General features: G+C 38.2%; 2 protein-coding genes across 2 annotated transcripts; one reads left to right on the top strand and one right to left on the bottom strand.

Moving 5' to 3' along the window:
- Nucleotides 1-9,780: 9,780 nt before the first annotated feature.
- On the top strand, nt 9,781-14,907 carry LOC149845383 (glycine cleavage system H protein, mitochondrial-like). Its single transcript, XM_089995728.1, has 4 exons — nt 9,781-10,054; nt 12,820-12,908; nt 13,132-13,302; nt 14,567-14,907. Exons 1-4 carry the CDS (start codon nt 9,940-9,942, stop codon nt 14,690-14,692), a joined length of 501 nt encoding a protein of 166 aa, XP_089851854.1. The 5' UTR covers nt 9,781-9,939; the 3' UTR covers nt 14,693-14,907.
- Nucleotides 14,908-16,345: 1,438 nt separating this feature from the next.
- Nucleotides 16,346-21,539, bottom strand: LOC149845384 (ent-kaurenoic acid oxidase 2-like). Its single transcript, XM_089995727.1, has 8 exons — nt 21,244-21,539; nt 19,303-19,780; nt 18,712-18,975; nt 18,536-18,625; nt 18,381-18,459; nt 17,926-18,032; nt 17,371-17,492; nt 16,346-16,662 (listed from the first exon to the last, which is right to left on the bottom strand). Exons 1-8 carry the CDS (start codon nt 21,477-21,479, stop codon nt 16,569-16,571), a joined length of 1,470 nt encoding a protein of 489 aa, XP_089851853.1. The 5' UTR covers nt 21,480-21,539; the 3' UTR covers nt 16,346-16,568.
- Between the last annotated feature and the right edge of the window lie 302 nt (nt 21,540-21,841).

Raw genomic sequence — 21,841 nt, forward strand, 5'->3', positions numbered from 1 at the left:
GGTTAAATTTGAGAGTCGGGCAGTCACATGGGTGTAGTTCACTAATGTGTTTTTCAAGGCCTACTTCCCGAAGCACGAGAAGTCCAAGAAAATGCAAGAATTTTTGGAGCTTTAGCAGAGAGCTATGTCCTTGCCAGATTATATCTCCAAGTTTTGGGAACTTGAGCAATTCTTCCCACATGTATACGTCACTGAGGAAGAGTGAGCGATGAAGTTTACTAGGGGTTTAAAGTCTGTGCTTTAAACTAAGGTACTTATCAGGGGACCTAAACCCTCACCAAGGCTATTAAGGTGGCTATTTTTTTTAAGGAGGATTGGGCAACTAATTTGAAGGTCTAAGGTAAGGTAGTGGGGCAGCAATCTAGGGGAGGATGATATTAGCAGAAGAGGAAGTTTCATGGCAAGCCAAGATTCACACTGCCAGCAAAGAAGTCTTTCATGAAGGCTGGGGGAAAGTAGAAGCAAGGGTAACCATTTCATTCAGAACTTCTTTAAGAAGTATAAAGATGCAAGGAGAGTAGCTAAGCAGATAGCGAAAGGCAAGTAGCCTCAGCATCAGGGAGAGCAAAAGAAGGGTTGGTTGTGTTTATGCAGCTTCTGGGAGTGCCCAATAGGACAGTGACTTGATCCAAGGTAATATTATGGTTGCGGGTCGAAACACCCTAGTATTGTTTGATAGTGGAGCTACATATTCTTTTATTTCTGCTCATTTTGCTAGTCAGATACAGTTGCCTGTAGAATCTTTGAAGCATGTGCTAGATGTTAGCAATCACGTAGGCGATAATTGTATCTATGCTTATTATTTGCCACATTTTTCTGTTGAGTTGTGTGGGCAGAATTTGCCTACCAATCTTATTTTGCTTGAGATGACTGATTTTGATGTCATCCTTATCATGGATTGGCTCTACAAGCACTATGTCATTATTTGTTGTCTTGAGGGCATGGTAGTCCTACAATGACCTGATTGTCCCGAGATTGCTTATCTTGTGTTTAGACCTTTCTTGGGACATTGTGTTGTTTTATCTCTGAAAGATCAGAGGTATGTGAACAAAGGAAATATTGTTTTTCAATAAGTTTGACTTATGTGGAGCCTAAGGTCTCATCTTTAGAGAGTTCGTGGTAGTGTGGGACTACCCTGATATTTTTTGGATGAATTGTTAGGACTCTCACCACTTTGTGAAGTTGAGTTTTGGCATTGAGATTTTGTCAAAGACTGCTCCAGCCTCTAAAGCTTCGTATCGTATGGTGTCAACTGAGTTGGTGGAGCTGAAGAAGCAACTCCAAGAGCTTTTGGAGCATGGATTTATTCTACCAAGCGTATCACTGTGGAGAGTGCCCATTTTTTCATAAAGAAGAAAGATAGATCTATGAGGTTATGTATCGAATGCTCGAGCTGCATTTATGGATATGATGAATCATATTTTCAGCTATTTTTGGACTCTTTTGTGATTATCTTTATCGATGATATCTTGATCTATTCAAAGAATGAGAATTAGCATTAGGAGCATTTGTGTGTTGTTTTGAAGATTTTTAAGGAGCACCAACTCTATGCTACGTTCTCTAAATGTGAGTTTTGGCTCAAGAAAGTTTCTTTTTTTGGCCATGTGATTTCAGTGGATGGCGTGCATGGATCTCACCAAGGTTGAGGCAGTGTTAAATTGGCAGCAACCATAAAACATCCATGATATTAGGAGTTTTTTTGGTATGGCTGATTATTATCGATAATTTATTCAAAACTTCTCTCGTATTGCTTTGCCTATGATAAAACTTTTAAGAAAATGAGTCAAGTTTGAGTAGTCAGATAAGTGTGGAGAGAGCTTATAGATGCTTAAACAGAAGCTCACATCAGCTCCAGTTTTGTCTTCGCCATCTGGTAGTGATAGTTTTGTGGTCTATTCAGATGCTTCAGGGACATGTTTGAATTGTGTTTTGATATAGTATGGTAAGGTTATAGTTTACACATCGTGTCAGTTAAAGGTTCATAAGTGCAACTACCCAATGCACGATCTTGAGTTGGCTGTTATAGTCTTCGCATTAGAGATATGACAATATTACTTGTAAGGAAAGCAGTTTAAATTGTTCACAGATCACAAGAGCATGAAGTATTTGTTTTTTGAAAAATAGTTGAATATGCGATAGCGTAGATAGTTAGAATTTATTGAGGATTACAACTTTTTTTTTCTTACCACCTGGGTAAGGTTAATATTGTAGTCGATGCGCTTAGCAGAAAGACTAGTGGGATTCTATCCAGTTGTCTTAGTGGAGGATGGAAATTGCCAAAGAATTTTATTGCATGGAGGCTCTTTGTTGTGGGCCAATGCATGATCAAGCTAGCTAGCTTAGTCATGCAACCTGATATTTTTGACAGGATCATCGCAGTATAATAAAAGGACCCTCAGTTTGAGAAACCGTAAGCCCTTATCTAGGTGAGTAACACCTCTTTTCACCAAGGAGAGGACGAAGGTATCCATATAAAGGATCATATTTGGGTGCCCAGCGATCTCGAGTTGAGATGTGAGCTCCTTGATAAGGCTCAAAATCCTGATATACCATTCACCCTTGTAGTACCAAGATGTTCAAGGACCTTCAGAAGAGGTATTGGTAGAATGACATGAAGAAAAATGTAGTTTATGTTTCAAAGTATCTGACTTGCTAGTAAGTCAAGATCGAGCATCAGAGACTTGGTGGTCTATTACAGACTATCGAGATTCCATAGTAAAAATGGGAAGAGATCACTATGGGTTTTATTGTGGGACTACCCAAGACTCATCATCAGTATGATGTTATTTGAGTAAATGTGGATAGATTGACCAAGTCAACACATTTCTTGCTTATTCGTGTCACTCAGACTCTTGAGAGCTCTGCAGATCTTTACATCAAGGAAGTGGTTTGTTTGCATGATGTACCTATCTCGATTATATATCTGATTGTTACACCTGCTTTACTTCACGTTTTTTAGGTTAGTTTCAGTAGGCTCTAGGTACAAAGTTAAAGTTTGGCACAAAGTTTTATCCTCAGATGAATGGTCAGTCTGAGAGGACCATTCAGACCCTCGAAGATATGCTTTGAGCATACACCTTAAATTGGAGAAGTGATTGGAATAGTCACGAAATTCGCATATAACAACAGTTATCATGCAAGCATTGGCATGGCACTATATGAAGCACTCTATGAGAGACCATGTAGATCTTCTATTTACTGGGATGATGTTGGCAATTGCAGTGTTGAGTTACCTATGGAAGTTCAGCATTACACTGATCAGGTGCAGATTATTCATGATCATTTTTGCATAGCACAGAGCCATCAGAAGAGCTATGCAGATCGTCAGCGTAGGGATCTTACCTTCGAGGTAGATGACTTTGTATTCATCAAGATCTCCCTTACTAGGAGCATATTTCATTTTGGCAAGAAGGGTAAACTCAACCCCAGGTATGTTGATCCTTTCAGGATCTTAGAAAGGATTGGTAAGGCAGTGTAACACCTGTGAATTTTATTCATTTTAACTTTTAAATTTGAGCAAAGTTCAAGTTAAATTCAAGTTAAAATCAAGATAAATTCAGGTCAAATTCATGAGTTTAAGTTGAACTAGGACTCTAGTTAGATCCGTTATGAGCTATAGATCTCGTAGAAGATCCGATTTGGTGATTTTGGATATGGGTTGGTTTAAAAAATATGATTTTCAAAATGGATTGACCTTCATTTTGGGGTTCCAACTTGGATCGGATTCATAATTTGATTTTTCAAAATTGACCAGGATATATTTGGGACTCAACCCAAGTTCCTTATGAGACCTAAAGAGTCACGCCCAACCCAGTAGGGTGCCATGTGTCAACGTGGTGGCCCACAGGGGTTCAGGAAAAAATTAAGTAGGACTCTTAAGAGACTATGGAGATTAGGAAGTCAAAATCTAGAGAGAGTTTGAGAGTTGTTGGGAGACTCCACGAAGGAGTCTCCAAGGTGGGACGTCCCACCTAGTGGGGCCCACCTCTTGATAAGATAGAGTTAGAAACTCTAGAAGGAGAGAGAGTTCAATAGGAGGGGACGCCCCTCTATCTCTCTATTTAAACCCCTCTCTCTAATTCTGTCTATATCTCTCTCATCTTCTTCTTTCTTCTATTCTATTTTCTACCTTCTTCTTCTTCCTCTCCACACCTAGGGTTTTGTGTGGGTAGCCATTAAAGCTACTCTAAGGTGTTAAGACAGGAGACAAAAGCGTTAGTTCATCGAGAACACGATTCAGGTAGGATTCATCTTACTCATAGCATAGAGTGAATGCAAGCGTATAGATCATGCGTCTTGCCGATTCTACAGGCTGGTCCATGGTGGATTAGATATGGAACAAGTTAGAAAATGGTTTTAAAATTATTTTTAAATCAATACCATATTTTGAAATGGATTTAAAAATACGCTTTTGGTAAAACTATACCCGAACGACCAAACTGAAAAATCGAATAGTGTGAAACACATAGTTTTGTGTTCCTACATGATTTAAGATTGTTATATCTTTGTTTTCAGCATGATTGAATGAATATTTATTTTCTTTCAAGTGTTTATACTATGAATCATGTTTCTACAAATTTATTTTATGTGTTCTATGATGATTTTGCATACTAGCATCTTAAACTAGATAATATGTACATAAATCATAAAATATATTAATTGTATAAGATCTGATGCATGTTTTATGATAATATAATATTTTTATGAGTCTAGGTGAAGTATATATGGTTAATGCATAATTGAAAATCAATATTGCATTTTGATGTTTGTGTTTATCTTATATTTATCATGTTTTATATTGTATGAACATGTCATGATTTTCTTAACCAACTCATTATGGAAAAATAACTATAGCTCTCAAACCGAATCACCTCTAGCCAAATTCTTTTATAGAGACCTTCTAAACATCTGAGAGGTGTCTCAGAAAAAAATTGAGCCCCAGTGGTGGTACAAATTTGAGGGTTATGACTGCTGCAACATTAGACAAAAATTATCTCTTGTGGGCAGAGCAGATTTTGATGGTTTGGTATTACAGAAAATCCAATAAATTAATGGTTTGGTATTTATGGTTGATTTGTGGATATGCTATGGTCATTATATAGATAAACGTGAGAAAAATAATAAAAAAAAATCAGTTTTATTTTTTGTTATTTTCATAGTCTCACACAAGTCGTGTGAAATTCAAAATTCTACAAAAAATCTGGATCTAGAACTGTCTCAAACAGAGTCTGGTCTAAAAAATCTTCAAATCTCAGATGTCACCTCATGCCCATAGAGAGATGATTCTAGCTTGTGTATGGGGTCTATTATCTTGATGTGAAAGCTTATGTGGCTGAATATATTATAAAAAAAGTCAATGGACACATGTTCATATTAGAAGAAATGAGAGTCTAACACATGTCCATGTCAAAACTAAGGAGAGTCACTCGGCGGAGCCCATATGGGAGGCGTCTAATTGGAGGGTCTCTCCTCTCTAGATGTTTCTTATATTAATTAGGTAAAGTCTAATTAGATTTTCTTTCTTAATTAATTAAGACTTTTAATTAGAGTAGGAGTCATGACACAGGTAGGACTTTATAATTCTCTCTCTAGTATAGTTTTTGTTTCTTAGTAAGATTCTTTTATAGCTTATAGATTTGTTTAATTTTATTATTGAGTTAGGATTCTACTGTAGACCCTCATGCTATATATAGAGGTTTGAAGAAGTCCTTTTGAATCATTGAATGAGATTAAATTGATTTCCTAAACCTTTCTCTCTCTCTCGCTCCTCTCTCACATTTCTCGCTCTCCTCTCTGTGATCCATGTAAAATCAAGCCTCCCTAGGTTGGTCATTCATCCTTTACAAGGACCCAAGTCCTCATACTCGTATTGTCGTTGTGTCGTGATCTCTATCTTGAAAATCAATCTACCCCTGCCAACTGTGGTTCTCCTTATCAACCTTCCTTACGAACTTGTCTCAGGTATATACAACACTTTATGGGCTTCTATATTACCTTAGGACCAGTCCCTAACCTTCTCTGAATTCGTCTAAGCCATCTAGACCAAGACTGCATCTATAGAAGCAACGCAGTCCTGTTTTGTGGGTTGTTTCACCTTCTCTGGCCCTCTACACCTTACCTGACCCTACATGAATGTGCATAACCCTTCCAATCCTTCCTAAGATTATCACCTAACCCCCATAATGGATGCCAACCTTAGCCAAGACCCTACCTATCTCTAAGACCCAAAACTGCATCTTATCGATTCGACAGAACATGTAGTTTTGCCCATTTGACATCATCAGTCTCTCCAACGATCCAACCTGAACTATTATCTGAACCCTAGCACCTATATCAGACCCCAACACACAACCCTAAGTCCCTCTAAAATCTCTTAACTCGGGCCTTTTAGATTTCGACTGAAATCTCTTTCTGATTTGCATACCAAACCTAGTTTTGACCTACCTGATTTAGTTGTTCTGACCGAGTCTGTCCTCATATCTCCTAACCCATAGTCACAAGAAACCTTAGGTTACTTTCTTACCGTATCAATCAGGGTTCAGAACCCCAAACACGTCAACCATAAGCTCCTAGTCACAGGAATCGCAGGTTTGATCTGCTCACTTTTGTCATGCTCGAACTGCAATATCCATCTATTGCCAGCTCAGGATTCCCTACTGGTCCAAATTCAGAACCTTTTATATATGATCTGGAGCATGTAACACTTACAGAGCTGGACCCCACCACCTGCTAGTTGGGTGAAATTGAATCTCTTTTAGCTTGTACTAGATCGCAACAATGGAGAATCAACTTCACCTTGCGTGACCACTTAGTGTGCTTCCTTTAAGCAGGATGGGTATTCAGGGAAAGTTTCAAACAAGGATTGGGAATGCTGGCGCATGGTTCTTGCCAACATCCCAACAGAGTCGGCCATCACAGTAGAAGCCTCTTGTAGAGAACAGATTCAAACTCTCAACCAGAATATAGAAGGAAGATAATGCCCCAACCAGGTGCCTTTCTCCTTAACTCACGGGTTGCAATCCTTCATGAGATGCCAATTTCATTTTTGTCCAAAAGTTAGTAATGAAATGGCTAGTTTGGCTCATATTGTCTTTGAATCTACTGAGTGCATATGGAAGGATAAGTCACTAGACTAATATCCTATCCGCAACAATTTTGATGCACTCTTTGTAAAATGATTTACATAATTTTTTTTGTAATATACAGGTAGGGGTCCTGCCTAACCCCAACATTGACTATAAAATAGGGCAAAAATATATTGTTGATATTTTTGAATTTATTGTGATATTTTTATCATATGATAATTTCCTAATAAAGCTGTAGAAAATGCAAAATTCATTTTTTTAATTTTCATTGCAAATTTATCAAGATCTTGATTTGTTAGTTATTCATTTTTCCGACAAAGACATTGTTGGCATTGAGTTTTATTAAAAATACCATTAACAATCGCAAACTAGAAAATATGACAAACATGACATAATTCTTAAGTCGCAGTCAAATTATGCAAGGAATTGTGCCAAAAGTGAATGATAGGTACATATTTTTTGGTTCATTTTTCTTATCAAGATCTTTATGGGCTAGCTATTTATTTTTCTTTATTATAGATTTATTTTAAACAATGACATGAATAACCCTCATTTTTATTAGAAATAAAATTGTTAATAGCAAGATATAAAATATAACGAACATGGCCAATTTACTATTTACTTGACACTTTTGCCCTTTGTTGCCTACAAATTTAGGCATCTAATTTTTTAGGTGACAACTTTCGTGGTGCCTAATTTTTTCAAGCGACAACTGACATGGAGCCGGATTTTTTTATGTGACAATTATATGGAGCTTGATTTTTTTTCTGGCAACAATTACATGACCAAGGCATCTAATTTGTTAGGCAACAAAAGGGCAAAAGTGTAAAAAAATCAAGTAGCCATGTTGGGCATATTTTGAGTAGTGAATTGGTTATATTTGACATATTTCTCTAGTCTCGGCCAAAACAAAGAAGGGTGCCAAAAGTGAGTACAATCTACATCATTTTTTTATTTGTTAAATTTGTATATATACCATATTTTTATATTTTCTTAAAAAAACATTTTTTTAATAATCTCAAGAACTTTTTTCTTATCAAAAAATGAGATTGGCGACTATGTTAAGAATCCCTTAGTTAGTTTAGAACCAAGTCAAAACCCTAGCCAAGAGTTGTTGTTGACTTGGGATTGAAGTGAGTAGGCTCTAGGTCGAGCAAACTTAAACCATCTACTGGGATTGGTCAAAGGACTCAAAACTAAGATTAACCAATACTTTTTTGTGCAGTTTTTTGGTCATGCAAGAAATAAGGTTGCATATCTTAGTATACCCAAGAAGCTAAGTACGTTGTCTATAATGTTGTCACATTTGCCATTTGAATAAGCTACTTCATCAAATATTTGAAGCACCATATAACTAATGGATGAGTGCAAATTTGTTGCAACAATCAAGTAACTATCACTCTCATGAAGAGTGTAACGAATAGTTTTAAAAGCAAAAATATAATGGTGAAATATCAATATGTTCATGACATGATTGAAAAGAACAAGATTACATTTACTTTACTCGCGTGTCTTAAGAATTATTTTTAAAATATGTATCTTATATGGGTTTAATATATGTATAATTGAGATATCTAACTTGTTGGATAAATCTTTAATATAAAAGAAAAAATATATCATTGTTAGATTTTTTTTATAAGTGAAAGAACCTAATAGTGGAAAGAAAATCATTGCTTTCATGGCCAAGTGGTCTCTCTCTCTCTCTCTCTCTCTCTCTCTCTCTCTCTCTCTCTCTCTCTCTCTCTCTCTCATTAACGCATGGATTGCCGGGCCCTCTCTCTAATTAACGCATGCCCTAACAAATATACTTTCACAACAATTTTGATTTTGTTTTTAACTCGGATACCCAAAACACAAGAGTTAAATTACATTGGATGGAAGCTGCTACAAAAAGGGAGGCTATTTGATTTCAACACCTGTGCACAGGAAATTAACAAGAAATTATATCCAGAAAAGAGCATTCCCTTGACGCAGGTTGTTTCCCAAATCCCCCACATCGTTCTTCTCTTCTTTCTCTCCGTTTCTCTTCCCTCACTGTTTTGACATACACTGAGTCTACGAGCAAAACCCAATCACTCTTGCTTCTTTCTCCATCGTAGAGACACAAAACACAGAACAGAGAGACAGAGAGAGTAGGATTTTCAACAGATCGCTTGAGAGATGTCGGGAAGAATTGAGGACTTGCCGGAAAATGGTGCTTGAGAGCTGACGGATGCTACCTGAGAGTTTTCAGGTGGAAGAAATAGAGGGTTAGGGCAATAGGAGAAGAGGGGTAGGACATATAAGGTTGTTATGTGCTAAATCATTTTGTTGAGAGGCATTTTGGGTTTTTTGCCATGCATTTAACCATGGTCACTATGTGACCCCAGTTAAATTGACGGAATCTTAATGTTGAGACCATTCTGCGCTAACGATAGAAAAGGCAGAGACCAATTTGCAAAATTTCATAAAGCAATGACTAATTTGCTAACGGCCTATAAGGTGGGGGACCGTTTTGCCAAAAACCATTCTATTAAATGGGGTAATAAGAATGAGTATGTTGTGTACATGGGATTTGGCTAAAGTAGGTGAACAGTTAGATATTATCAATTTATTCACAGGAAAACAGAGAAAAAGGATAAAAAAAGCTCCTAGAACCTCCCGAGTATGTGGAGTCACATGTAGTTTTACATATAACAAATACTTTGGAAAAACTAAAGAGAGAGAGAGAGAGAGGATGGGATATATTTGAGGATGAGGCTCTTGATGTCCACCAACCATCCATCCAAGCCAAGAACCAAGCGCAGCTTTGAAATCTAAAAGCTATTTGTGGCCCATCTCATCTCATTCCATTGTTTAGCTTGGAGAGAGAGATATGGCACTGAGGATGTGGGCATCTTCAACAGCCAACGCACTAAGAATCAGCTGCGGATCTAAAACCATTTCATCTACATTTCCTTCTTTCTACCTCTCTAGATACTTCTCAACTGGTAACTCTCTCTCTCTCTCTCTCTCTCTCTCTCTCTCTCTCTCTCTCTCTCTCTCTCTCTCTCTCTCTCTCTCGGGATGTGGGGAGCTAAGAATAGCAGAAACTACAATCAGTGAATTTGTTACCACAGAAAATCTTAAAATCTTTACACGTCAATCGCTTGTAGAAAATGGAAAATTTTCTGGATTGGTATCTCAGTAGCAAGTGTTCCTTAGTTATTGGCCTCTAGAGAGTTTTCAATAGGTTATTTTTCTTTTTGGAAATAAGCATCTTTCTTGGACAGCACCTAAGTGTGATTTGAAGGGAGGGGAACTTTTGTTAGAAACCGTGGGATTAGAGTGCTTTTCTTAAGAAAGGGCGCAAGTTTCGGAAAAGCACCGCGTCAGGCGGGAAAACCCTTCCCCAGGGGGGAGCCGTGAAGCCATTTTGGCAGGTAATACAGCGTTTCCTACGAAAACGGGTGCCACCCACACTACCGTTGTTTGTTCACCCATTGTGAGAAATAGCCGGTTCCCACAATTTGGGATGAAAGCGTGAAACAACCGCTCAGGGGCCATTTGTTACACACAGGGGGTTGGGACGCCACTCACCTGCGATACGGAGCTTCATGCAGGAAAATCATTCCTCAAGGGAGAGGGTATGACCCACTTTTCACGTCAAAATGGGGAAAGGGTATAGTGACAAATCTCACGAGATTTCTGGCGAAAATATCATGAGAAATTACCTGAAAGTTCAAAATGGTAATTTCTTTTGAATTTTTCGTCAAAAACAAAAATAGCCTGTTTTAAACACGATATTTTATATTTTTATTGGCGATTTATCGTAAAAAACCGTGTGGTTTTTGTTTTTAAATATTTTTTTATTTATATTTTCTTATAAAAAATATTTTTTATTGCCAATATTTTGCAGAAAAAACGTGAGTTTTTCAAAAAAAGTTTCAATTTCTTAAGAGTTTTCGGCTGCCTATATTTTGCCGTTTTTAACTTTTGTCACTATATATGAGAAAGGGTTTTGCGTGGGCCCTGAACACACTTTCCTGCTGGGGTGTGCACTTCATCCTCAGCAGGAAGCAAGCCTCCCTTTCGTATGAGAAGGATGAAAAAAAAGAAAAACAAAAGGATCTCAGACTCGGATCTGAGATCCACCATTTGCTAGACCTTGGATCTTGCTGTGGGGCCCATGCCACATCAGCAACCCCCCCCCCCCACACACACACACACACACACCACCTCAGATCCGAAAATATGAGGTCCGAGGGTGTCAAGGGCAAATGCAATTTCAGATGTTTTTCTTTATTTTTCAAACCAAAATAGGGAAAATGTCCGATATATATATATATGAACCATTATATGTATTTATCATTGTTTATTTAATAAAAAATATATTTTTATTAAGCATCTTTCTGCTTAGGTGTGTATTTTAAAAAGGTAAAAAATCAATATTTGATATTGTATTAAAATTTGATGATAAAATATTTATAATTTTACATCAAATCAATCTGAAACAAAGCTTGTTGTGTACGAAAGAGAGAGCACTTTTATTGTTGTATTGTACCACTAGTACCACCGTAGCTTATAGCATCATCAAAGCTTATGGTGGTACACACTATATATACATAGATCTAGGCTCCAAAAGCAAAATCTAACCGTTGGATCATTTTTAGCATATTTTATTTATTACTCTGATGTGTTAAAGTTGACTCAAATATAATGCTTTATGCTATTTTTAAATCACCCTCATTTTCATGAATTGTGAGCCATTGACATTTACTGTCTCAAAAATGAAACATGATAAAACCTTTTCTTATACTAAATAAATTTTGCTGAACACATCTGTATAGTTAGATCTATCATTTGGTGGCTAGATCTATGCAAACAAGAGTGTGTACCATTATATGGTATCATGTTATAAATATAAAAAACAGGGATGCAAGTAGTTTGGATCTAGAACAGCCAAAATTCACAAGGCTTCCATCCTGGATCTGACTCAATTGCATTTATAATATAAACACCCCTAGATCATCATAGCATAGGTTGTTTTATCTAATCGGACCTCATAGATGGATTCAGCATGTTCAAAATAACAGAGAATCAGCTTTTGAATCGTGTTTTTCTGACTAAAAAATTCAATTTTATGGCCTGAGAAAGTACCACACATTATAACCATTGATTTTTTAAGCCGTATAGAAATTGTGTCATAATTTTACTATGTAAGAGCCAATTCTCACTAAGAAAAAAAAGTAGATTTCATTTCATAAAAACAACCAAAAAATGAAAAAAAAGAAGAGGCATTTGTACCTACAAACAACAGTAGCAAATATGCTCCCACCAAAATATAAAAGGCAAGTTCAAAGTTTAGTTGGCGAGCATGTCTCCCAAGTTACAGACTGAAACATGCATCTCCCTGTGTGTGTGTGTGTGTGTGTGCGCACGCGTGCATACAGACACAAATACAAACGTCTGTTCACATGTTTGTGTGCATGTGCATGAACAAGCATGGACATTTTACTATTGAACACATGAAAAAGAGCCTGAACAGCAACCCAGAATTACGATTTTGATAGGAAAAATTAACATGATCACCATTTTTTGGTTTCTCAAGCTACTTGGCATTATTTTCATCTGAACAGCAACCCAGAATTACGAGACTTGCTTTTCTTTAGCCTTCCAGCTTTTGTTCTAGAAGGGGACAATAGGAAGGGCCCTGATCTTCCTAGTAACTGGACATCTATCATTTGAAGTACTCATTTTGGTTGCTTATTTGCAGTTCTTGATGGATTGAAATATAGTGAATCACATGAATGGGTGAAGCACGAGGGATCAGTCGCCACTGTTGGCATCACAGACCATGCTCAGGTTGCTCTCCAGCCATGGCTAGTAGACATGTTTTGTATCAAGTAATCGATAATTTAAGTTTGTTCAGATGTCATTGACTTCCTAGTTACCAGATTCAATTTGTTCGTTGTTTAGTTTTGTATTTGCAAACTGTTTTCTTTTCTTCGACAACTCTTCTGTGCTTAAGATTTCTCATAACTAAGCTCAAAACTGGAATTGCTTGCAACTTGTACATTGTGCATAGGGTCATCTTGGGGAGGTTGTTTTTGTGGATCTCCCAGAACCTGGTGCTTCAGTTTCAAAAGGTGCAAGCTTTGGAGCAGTAGAGAGTGTTAAAGCAACCAGTGACATAAATTCACCTGTTTCTGGAGAGATTGTTGAGGTCAATACCAAGCTGAGTGAAGCCCCTGGTTTAGTAAGTGTTCAAAACTTAAAATCCAATGAGTTTCTTATATTTACTTCACCAGAAAGAAAAACTTCTGCTTCTGCACGGCAGAACACAATCAAGAATAATAACCAAATAACATGTCAAGTTTCTTTTATTTTTCGTTCTTCTCTTGCATATAATCTGCTGATTCCCAATAAAACTGGCAAATTCTATCACAGAAATGTATGTCTAAGATTTACTCCTGACCAAGATGCTGAACAAGATTTTCAATTTAGAAGTGAACTGATTATTCAACACTCAATCATATCTACAATTTTTTTGTTATGCATTCATAATAGGTGAATTTTGATCGCTTTGTCCGAAACAAAGAGCATATAACAATCAGATCCTACTGTTATGGGGCTGCTGTTGGTAATGAAAGCAAAAGAATTTACTTATGTACTTAAAGGCATATAAATGCGATGCTAATAACATAAATATCAAAACCATTCTGGCAGCTTCAGGAGCCCTGTTCTATTAATCTAATTAATAAAAATATTGATTTCATAAGAGAAAAGGTTTACTCCAATGATATCCGAAATTTTAAGATTACCATTCAATTGTTCCATTATGCATACTGAAAGTACACTTACTCGTGTTGCGACCCCAAACTGAGATCAAGATTCGATGTCCAACACTCTAGTCTCTAGCCAGCTAGTGCACCCCAAGTGAGGGAATCCGTAGGGGCGATCCTGACTTCTTGGCTGAGATCGACCCATTCTGTGGGCTTTAGACCCTAGGACGCCCTCTTCAAGATGCTGAGACATCTGAGAAGGGTTGCAGATGCTGGAGGTACCCCTGGTGGCTGGTAGGACCGCCAGAAGTGCTAGGATGAACGTGTGGAAGGTGACCTGATCCAAGGAGGAGCTCGGGACCCTTTGCTCGGTTTGGGTGTGCTCGAGACTCCACCAAAAGAGTAGCTCCTCACGTGTTGCTGAGCCAAGGTGAGCTCAGCAACTCAGGGATGATGATGGGGAAACAAGAAGTGGAGATAGAAGAAGAAGAAGAAAGAGAAAGAGGTGAGATCTAGAGGGCGTCCTCTAGCCAAAATCCCAAAATGGGCCTAAGTGAATTCAAATCAGCCCCACCAAAGTTGGCGCCAAATATGGCTTGACCCAAAAATGCAACGGAGGGAAATGTCTAGTCCATTTGAATTGAGGCATGCATCACTCATGTTCATGGTTGTATTTGCATATTCATTTCTGCTACCATAACATCCATGTAACTCTCCCTTTCTACCTTTCCTGACCAGATCAACTCGAGCCCATATGAGGAGGGATGGATGATCAAGGTGAAGCCCAGCAACCCATCCGAACTGGGATCCTTATTGGGACCAAAAGAATACACTGAATTCTGTGAGCATGAGGATGCTCACTAGAATCAAAACTGCATTCATCTATCAGTTGTTCTATGTTTAATGATTCCACGGCAAATCTATGGATCGGTGTTGAATTGGCTCTGGGCCTCATCAAATTGTTCAGCATCTCAGATAAGTTGAGATGTACCAGTGTTTTGTTTTATGTTGTGCATTTTCTATTGAATGGTTGAATCCCATTTTATTTATGAGCTAAACATGTCAGTCTTTTCTTTTCATATTCTGTTACAACAAATAACTTGTCTTTGTCGTTAAATCTGCTCAACAAGTCCACCGTGACAGCTTTCACTTACATGGCCATTTTTGGAACTGCCTTTGTTTTTTATTGGATAATCCAAGGAGACCCCCCCCCCCCCCCCCCATCACCCGACCGCACACTGGCTGGCCACTTTTGGAACTGCCTTGACACAACGAAATTGGGAAGACTGTTACAGTGGGAATTATGGTCCTTCTTGACTTGTTACGGCCATCTTTATAGAGTTTTTAATATAACTGGTATATAAAGGTATACAGAACATGAGTCAAAATGAAATGGAGTACCATTGTGACAGGGCAGAATAAGAATTCACACTCACGAAACAGAGTGTGTTAAAATCCGCACCACTCAAAGCATCAACTTTATCTGCAAACAGCCGATCCACAACTTCATCTTCAAATGGTTTAAGAGAGAAAAACAGGGGTTGCAACTTGGTCTTGAGGTGTCTAGTGAGTTCTCTAATGTTTTTTTTTTAATAATATTTTGGGAAGGCCAAGGGAAACACGCCCCCCCCCCCCCATCATCACCTACCGCATATTGGCTCGCCTCTGGTTGGTAAAAAACCTTGAGGTGCCCCCCCCCCCCCCCCAACCTGCCCACTGGGGAGTACACCCAGCTTCAACCTTACGGCAAGGGTTCTCTAATGGTTGCTACTGTTGTATGACCTTTTGGTCCTCTGTATATAGGGATGTAAACGGTTTGGATTCAGGTTGGATATGACCAATGCCATATCCAACTAATCAAATGTTGGCTAAATGGATTTTGATTCAGATGGTGAAAAGCTCATACCAGATTCACTCATTTACATGTAAACGCATTCGGATATTTATCAGATTCAGTAGCGAACAATCAAAACCATATTCACATCCTATTATAATCAGATATGATTTTGCCTTACTGAATGCAAATAAACGGAATCAAATTCTGTCAGATATTGGACAAAATTTGATCCATTGATATCCCTATCTGTACACTAACACTGGACGGACACTCAGGTTTGATCAAACTTATTTGCAGCTGGTTTGCCAATCTCAAACCAAGCATCAATCCTGAACTTCCAGCTTGATTAGGATTTCACCCGTCAAGATCTGCTCATGGTTAAAATTCTTCATCAAGTTCGTACTGGCTACTGAGAAGATGGATGCAATATGGCTGCCTAACTATTCTGTCAAAAAATTGGGCAGTAAGGCTTTTTAAGATAGGCAAGCTGGGGGATAACCCCATGTGAGATTCGAACTAGAATGTGGCCTTTTTTATATCTTTCCATTCAACAAATGGATAACCAATTAAAACACCTCAACAAACGTAAGAATTAGTTTCCTATTCCATTGTAATTCATTTACGTTTATAACATGGAAACTGAAAAGCCAGATAGTTTCAACCAGGAAGAGTAAGAAATAGCAGTTTCAAATCTCATTAGGTTTGTATATTTCAGCTATACATCATTATGATGCTAAGAAAGTCTGTGCTCTTTTTCATTAATTTGGCAACTTTACATGAAAGCCCTAGCCCAACGGGAGGCATGCTACTCATATGCAATTACATCATGATGTTCATGTATACATAAAAGCAAGCACTTATTCTGTACTAACAAAAGAAAAAGCAATATAGAATAGTAGACATCTAAGACAGCTTGCTTATTTTTGCCATGCAGTTGTCCACAGGCCGAGGATGCGGTAAGTGCATAAGTGTGGAGTCAGGGTTAAGCCTCTCAATACTGCACATTGAAGAACATCAAACAAATGATATGAATCATTAGGAAAACGGAAATAAACTCATCTTTAAAAAGTCAACATAAATTGAAAAACCTCAGATTTCAGAAATTACCCGACTATATATATATATATATGTGTGTGTGTGTGTGTGTGTGTGTTTACATATACAGTTTTGTGTATTCGGAGTTCAGGGGTATTTCAGTCTTTTTGCATGTACAACAAAAATAAGTATTTTTATATTTTGTTTTCCTGTTTTTTTTATTTTTTGTGCTGTATTTATTCCCAGCCTCATGGGCTTTTGGGGAATGTTGATAGAGTCATTGGAACTCTACCCAACGGCTAGAAGCCTAGAACTAGCCTATGGGTAGGTCCCAATGGCTCTCTAGGAGCCTCTTGTGTATGTAAAAAGGGGTCTACCCACTCTCTCATTTGTAACTCTCTCTAAGGGATTATTCCCCAATAACATTATTTATTTTATGTGTTCTCTCAGCCCATTGTGGCTCATTCTTGTGTTTCCATGTATTGACCCATAAGAGGTCATATTTGCAAAGTGTTCTCTCGCCCATAAGTGGCACTCCAAAAGCATATCCTTCAATTCATGACATATATTTCTTAACAATTACTTCAGCTGTGCATGCTTGTCTTAAGGCAGACAAATGTGCAGAACAGAATACCAAGAGTAATATTGAGATAAAATGTTGAGAACTTACCGATAACCAAGAAGAAAATAATGGAGGAAAACAGAAATCTCTAGCTTGGCAAGATCATTTCCAGGGCATAGTCTGCTTCCTGCTCCAAATGGAATGAAAGCTCCAGCCTTTGGTGTGAACCCCTGAAGAAGAGCTATCATGAGATGGATAAAAATAGTGGGGAGTTGTAGGGCTTAGATGTTTAGGAGACTAGCAGATGCCATGCAGATATGAACATTTCTAAAGCATAAACCAAACATATGGAAAGACATAGGGAGAAAACTTTGTAGTTATTGGAGGCTCAGTGATTTGACTTAAGTGCTACTCTGCTCAAATACAAGTCCTCAAGACTGCGAATCACTGACTTGTGGATCAAAATAGAAGATTTGATCAATTTATACCAGTTTACTTGGTCCAAACAGATCTACTTGGTGATCAAGAGCCAACGGGCTCAGCCAGGTCGTTTGAGTCCACAAGCCACTCAAGTAGTGTACTACTAAAATATTTCGTAAAATATGTATGTAACAAAAAATGGAAAATGGAAATGTAGATGTTTTAGGGAAATACATTGCTTACATCCCATCTTGATGGATCGAACCGAGTTGGTTCTGCATAAATGTCCTGATCCTTGTGAACATTCCTGAGCCAAACCTGCACCTTCCAGCCCTTGGGTATGGTATAACCTGAGAGGGAAATAATGGATGTTATTAAACTTTTGTCAGTGGTGATTACTCTCTCTCTCAACGCATTTCTTTGCAAGTATTTCTGAGCTACTACTATTTAATTCGTTGTGCACAGCATTGAAAAACTTTTTCTGGATGTACTTTAGTCTTTTCCATGATTGGTGTACGGTATACCAGCCCTGTTCCAGATTAGACTAATGTTGACAGTTAACAGTTGACCAGTCCAAGTCAAGATTACTACTGACAATCCGGTTAATGAGTGCAGAGTCTGCAGACAGTAAGTTAACTCAGCCGGTTGACATTAGCAATGAAAGAACAGCAAGATCCAAAGGAAGGAAAAGGAAATACCATTAATCTTCACATCATCAATTGCCTCCCGGAAAACAAAAGGTGAAAAACTAACCCATCGGAGAGCCTCATCAGTCACCTGCAGATCATCTCCATGAGCCCAGTTTTAACAGCTCAAGTAACCATTACAAAAGAACAAAAGGGTGAATACAAACCATATTTAGATAACCCATCTCTTTGATCTCATGCATAGTCAACCCCTTCTGCCCAGCTGGCCTGCTTTTTATGACCTTCTCCTGCTCAGCCTGAAATTCAAACCCCAAACTTAGCAAGTGAACATTCAAATTCAACAGCTTATGGTAACTGGAAATTTGGAGGATTGAGATTCGACCTTAGCTTTTTGGTAGACATCAGGGTGCTCTTGTAGTAGCAGTGTACTCCACATGGTGACATGAGCAGAAGATTCATGACCAGCATTCAAATACATGACTAAAATATCGATGATCTCTTCATCGGTTAATTTACGACCATTTTCATCCTCAACTTCCATCAGTCTATCCAACATATCTTTCCTTTCATGATTTGGACTCCCAGATTTTCGCTCTCTCCTTTCATCAACAATAGATTGAAGAACTGATATCAACCTTTTCCGGGCCTGGAAACAATCACAATTTTATATTTCACTGAGATAAATCGCAATTTTATATATCAATTATATGGTTGCAGCAGACAGTTAGAAATTGACCAAGGTTTTCCCCATTTTCGGATCTTTTTGATAGCCAAGTTGTGGCTGTGGTATAGCCCCAAGTGGGACTCAAACCTGAGACTCCTTGATGTGAGTCCAACAGTCCAGCTATCGAATTCCACCTATCCCTTCGATCAATGAAATGGAAGAGAAACACAGAATTTTCCTACTTGCTAGTTGCTACTTGGTAATATGAAATTGAAAGCAAATGCTCAAGAAAAAAATGAAAATGAAAACCTTAAGTGCTTTGTGATAAGCAAAACCCGGGAAATTGATCGCCATAGCTCGTACACCATAGTTCAGAGTGGTGTATTCACGTTCTAAAGCCACAATTCTATTGTCACCCTCCAAGCCAAGAAAAATGTGCATAATTATCTTGAATGTGAGCCTTCTAAGTTCAGTGAGGAATTCAACTGGTCCAGATTCTGCCCATTTCTCCAAAGAAGATTTTACAATCTTTTCAATAAATCCCAGATAAGTGGATAGTGCTTCAGGTCCATTCACAGGTGAAGCAGTTAGGCGCCGTAAACGCTTGTGTTCTTCATAGGAAATACCAACAAATGACTTTTTCCCAACGAGTTCAACAGTAGAAACAGGCCATCCAGGCTTGAAGTGCTGATCGTCCATTAGAACTTGTTTGCAGGTTTCAGGAGTTGTAACAAGAATCGTTGGGTTACCAAACATGAAAGTTTTATATATCCCAGTTCGCCCAAATCTGCAGTTCACACACAGACATACGAATATCAAGTTCAGATGAACAACATATTAAGGAGCACTTCAACTGAAATCTTAAAACAAGAAGGAATAATTTAGGTAACTGCACATGCACATGCACGCAAGTCTAAACAACTGAATAAAAAAAATCAGGATACTGGGTCTGACATTCACCCAAAGTTAAGGATGTATGAGAGTACTGATGCTATACAAAACAGCGGATAGATAAAAGTTAGAATGGAAACAACTGAAAGCCAGTAGGGGATCTTCAGAAAAATGTAATAGAGCTTGCAATATTTTTGACGAGGAAAAATTGATCTCTGTCAAGCTGAAAATGATCAGAAAACATGAAACAGTGTAGATAATAGTGACATTTTAACTGAATTTGAAAAAGCATAATAAATCATAAAACAAGTTCGGAAAGCAGCTGATAATGATAAGAAACCAAAGTCTGCATCCAGGAAAAAATTCCAATTATTTCTTGAGAATTTGAAAAAGGTTATTTCAAAAGACAAGATCTCAATGAAGAAATCTGAGACAGACCATGCAACCCATGACATCATACTTAAAAATTTTACACAAAGAAAAAAAAAATTATCAGATGAAAAGTTTCCATGATTTCAAAAGCAGAAGACCTGCATGTAAAAATTACAGCGATCTTTTCTTTCTTTCTTTTCAATTCCCCTTTGAAGGTTTTGAAGATAATAGTTGCAGCCACACTAGAACAGAGTAGCATACTGCATATGATTGTCAAGATAAAAAGGGGGGAGAACAGATATAGTTTTGTTCAATGATGTCCAATGGACAAACAATAATGCAATTTTAAGATGACCAGAGAACAAAAGGCAGGTATGTTATCCACCACGAAAAATAAGAAGAAAATAGGTGGTTCAAAGGTAAACTTCAGCACTTCTCATTCTAAAAGCCTGAAACATGAGAGGACCAAATTAACAAAATTGAAAGAACTAGCTTCCCAACTTGGCCATTATTCTAAAATCATAGAGGTGCACATAGGAAATTCCGAAGACTGCCGCTTTTTTTATCATTTTCCAATATGATAATCATTTGATGCAAGTGTTGCTGTTGTTCCCCATTAGTTTATATTAGCCAACGCATCCTTTTATGGGAAAAAGAAAAGAATAGATGAAAAAGCCTAACAGAATTTTTTTTTTTTTAAACTTATGTTTTCCACAAGAGGTATCCATGGTTCCAATATCAAATTATTGCAACACAGAAGATACCATTAGTGGTCATCTTTCCTTCCAAAATTCCATTTTACTAGTAACAACCATCGTTACAGGGAGAGAGAGAGTCGTTGATTTGATACCAAAACAAGACAACAGACAAAAGAGTCCCTCCCTATCAATCCCCATCACGACCATCCACAAACGACCATTCCCACTGCTCCAAAACAGACCAAGAAAAAGACATTTGTTTTTCACAAGAGGTGAGATGAAGGTGCACCTTGAAACAAAGCTGCCAATGAAGGATTCAGGATTCCCAGACTTGAAACACCTGAGAAAGAACCACATGTTCCCGATGAAGGGCCAACCCATGTCCCCCGGTGGGAGAGAGGACCGGGCTGCACCGACCCTTGACTCATAGTACCAACCGTTGAAGCAATTCAACAGCTTCAGGACAGCACCAAAACCGACCACCACCAACGAGACCACCACAGCGAGACCGCTCCAGTTCTCCATCTGGAAGACAGTAGCAGTAGCACAACACCAACTTGGGTGGCACTAACAATGCAATGGTATGGAGGAAGGGAAGAAGCACAGACACAGTTAATATAGAGAGGCATGATTAAAAGATTACCAAGTATAGGGGCACCGCAAGGTTGGAGTCTTGGAGAGAGTGGGAAGGGGGGATGGAAAAATCTTTGTGAAATCCGTGGGAGGGTGATGGGCATCTGTTAAATATGGAAAGGCAAACCAGGCTACATTTACCCCGGTTTGTCGTTTTGGGATTGAATGGGATTCTTAGATGAAGTGGTACAGATACCCCAATCTCTCTCTCTCTCTCTCTCTCTCTCTCTCTCTCTCTCTCAAGTTGGTTCACC

This window comes from Nuphar pumila, chromosome 2, assembly GCF_984573655.1.
Source record: "Nuphar pumila chromosome 2, dmNupPumi1.hap1.1, whole genome shotgun sequence".
NCBI classification, from domain to species: Eukaryota; Viridiplantae; Streptophyta; class Magnoliopsida; order Nymphaeales; family Nymphaeaceae; genus Nuphar; species Nuphar pumila.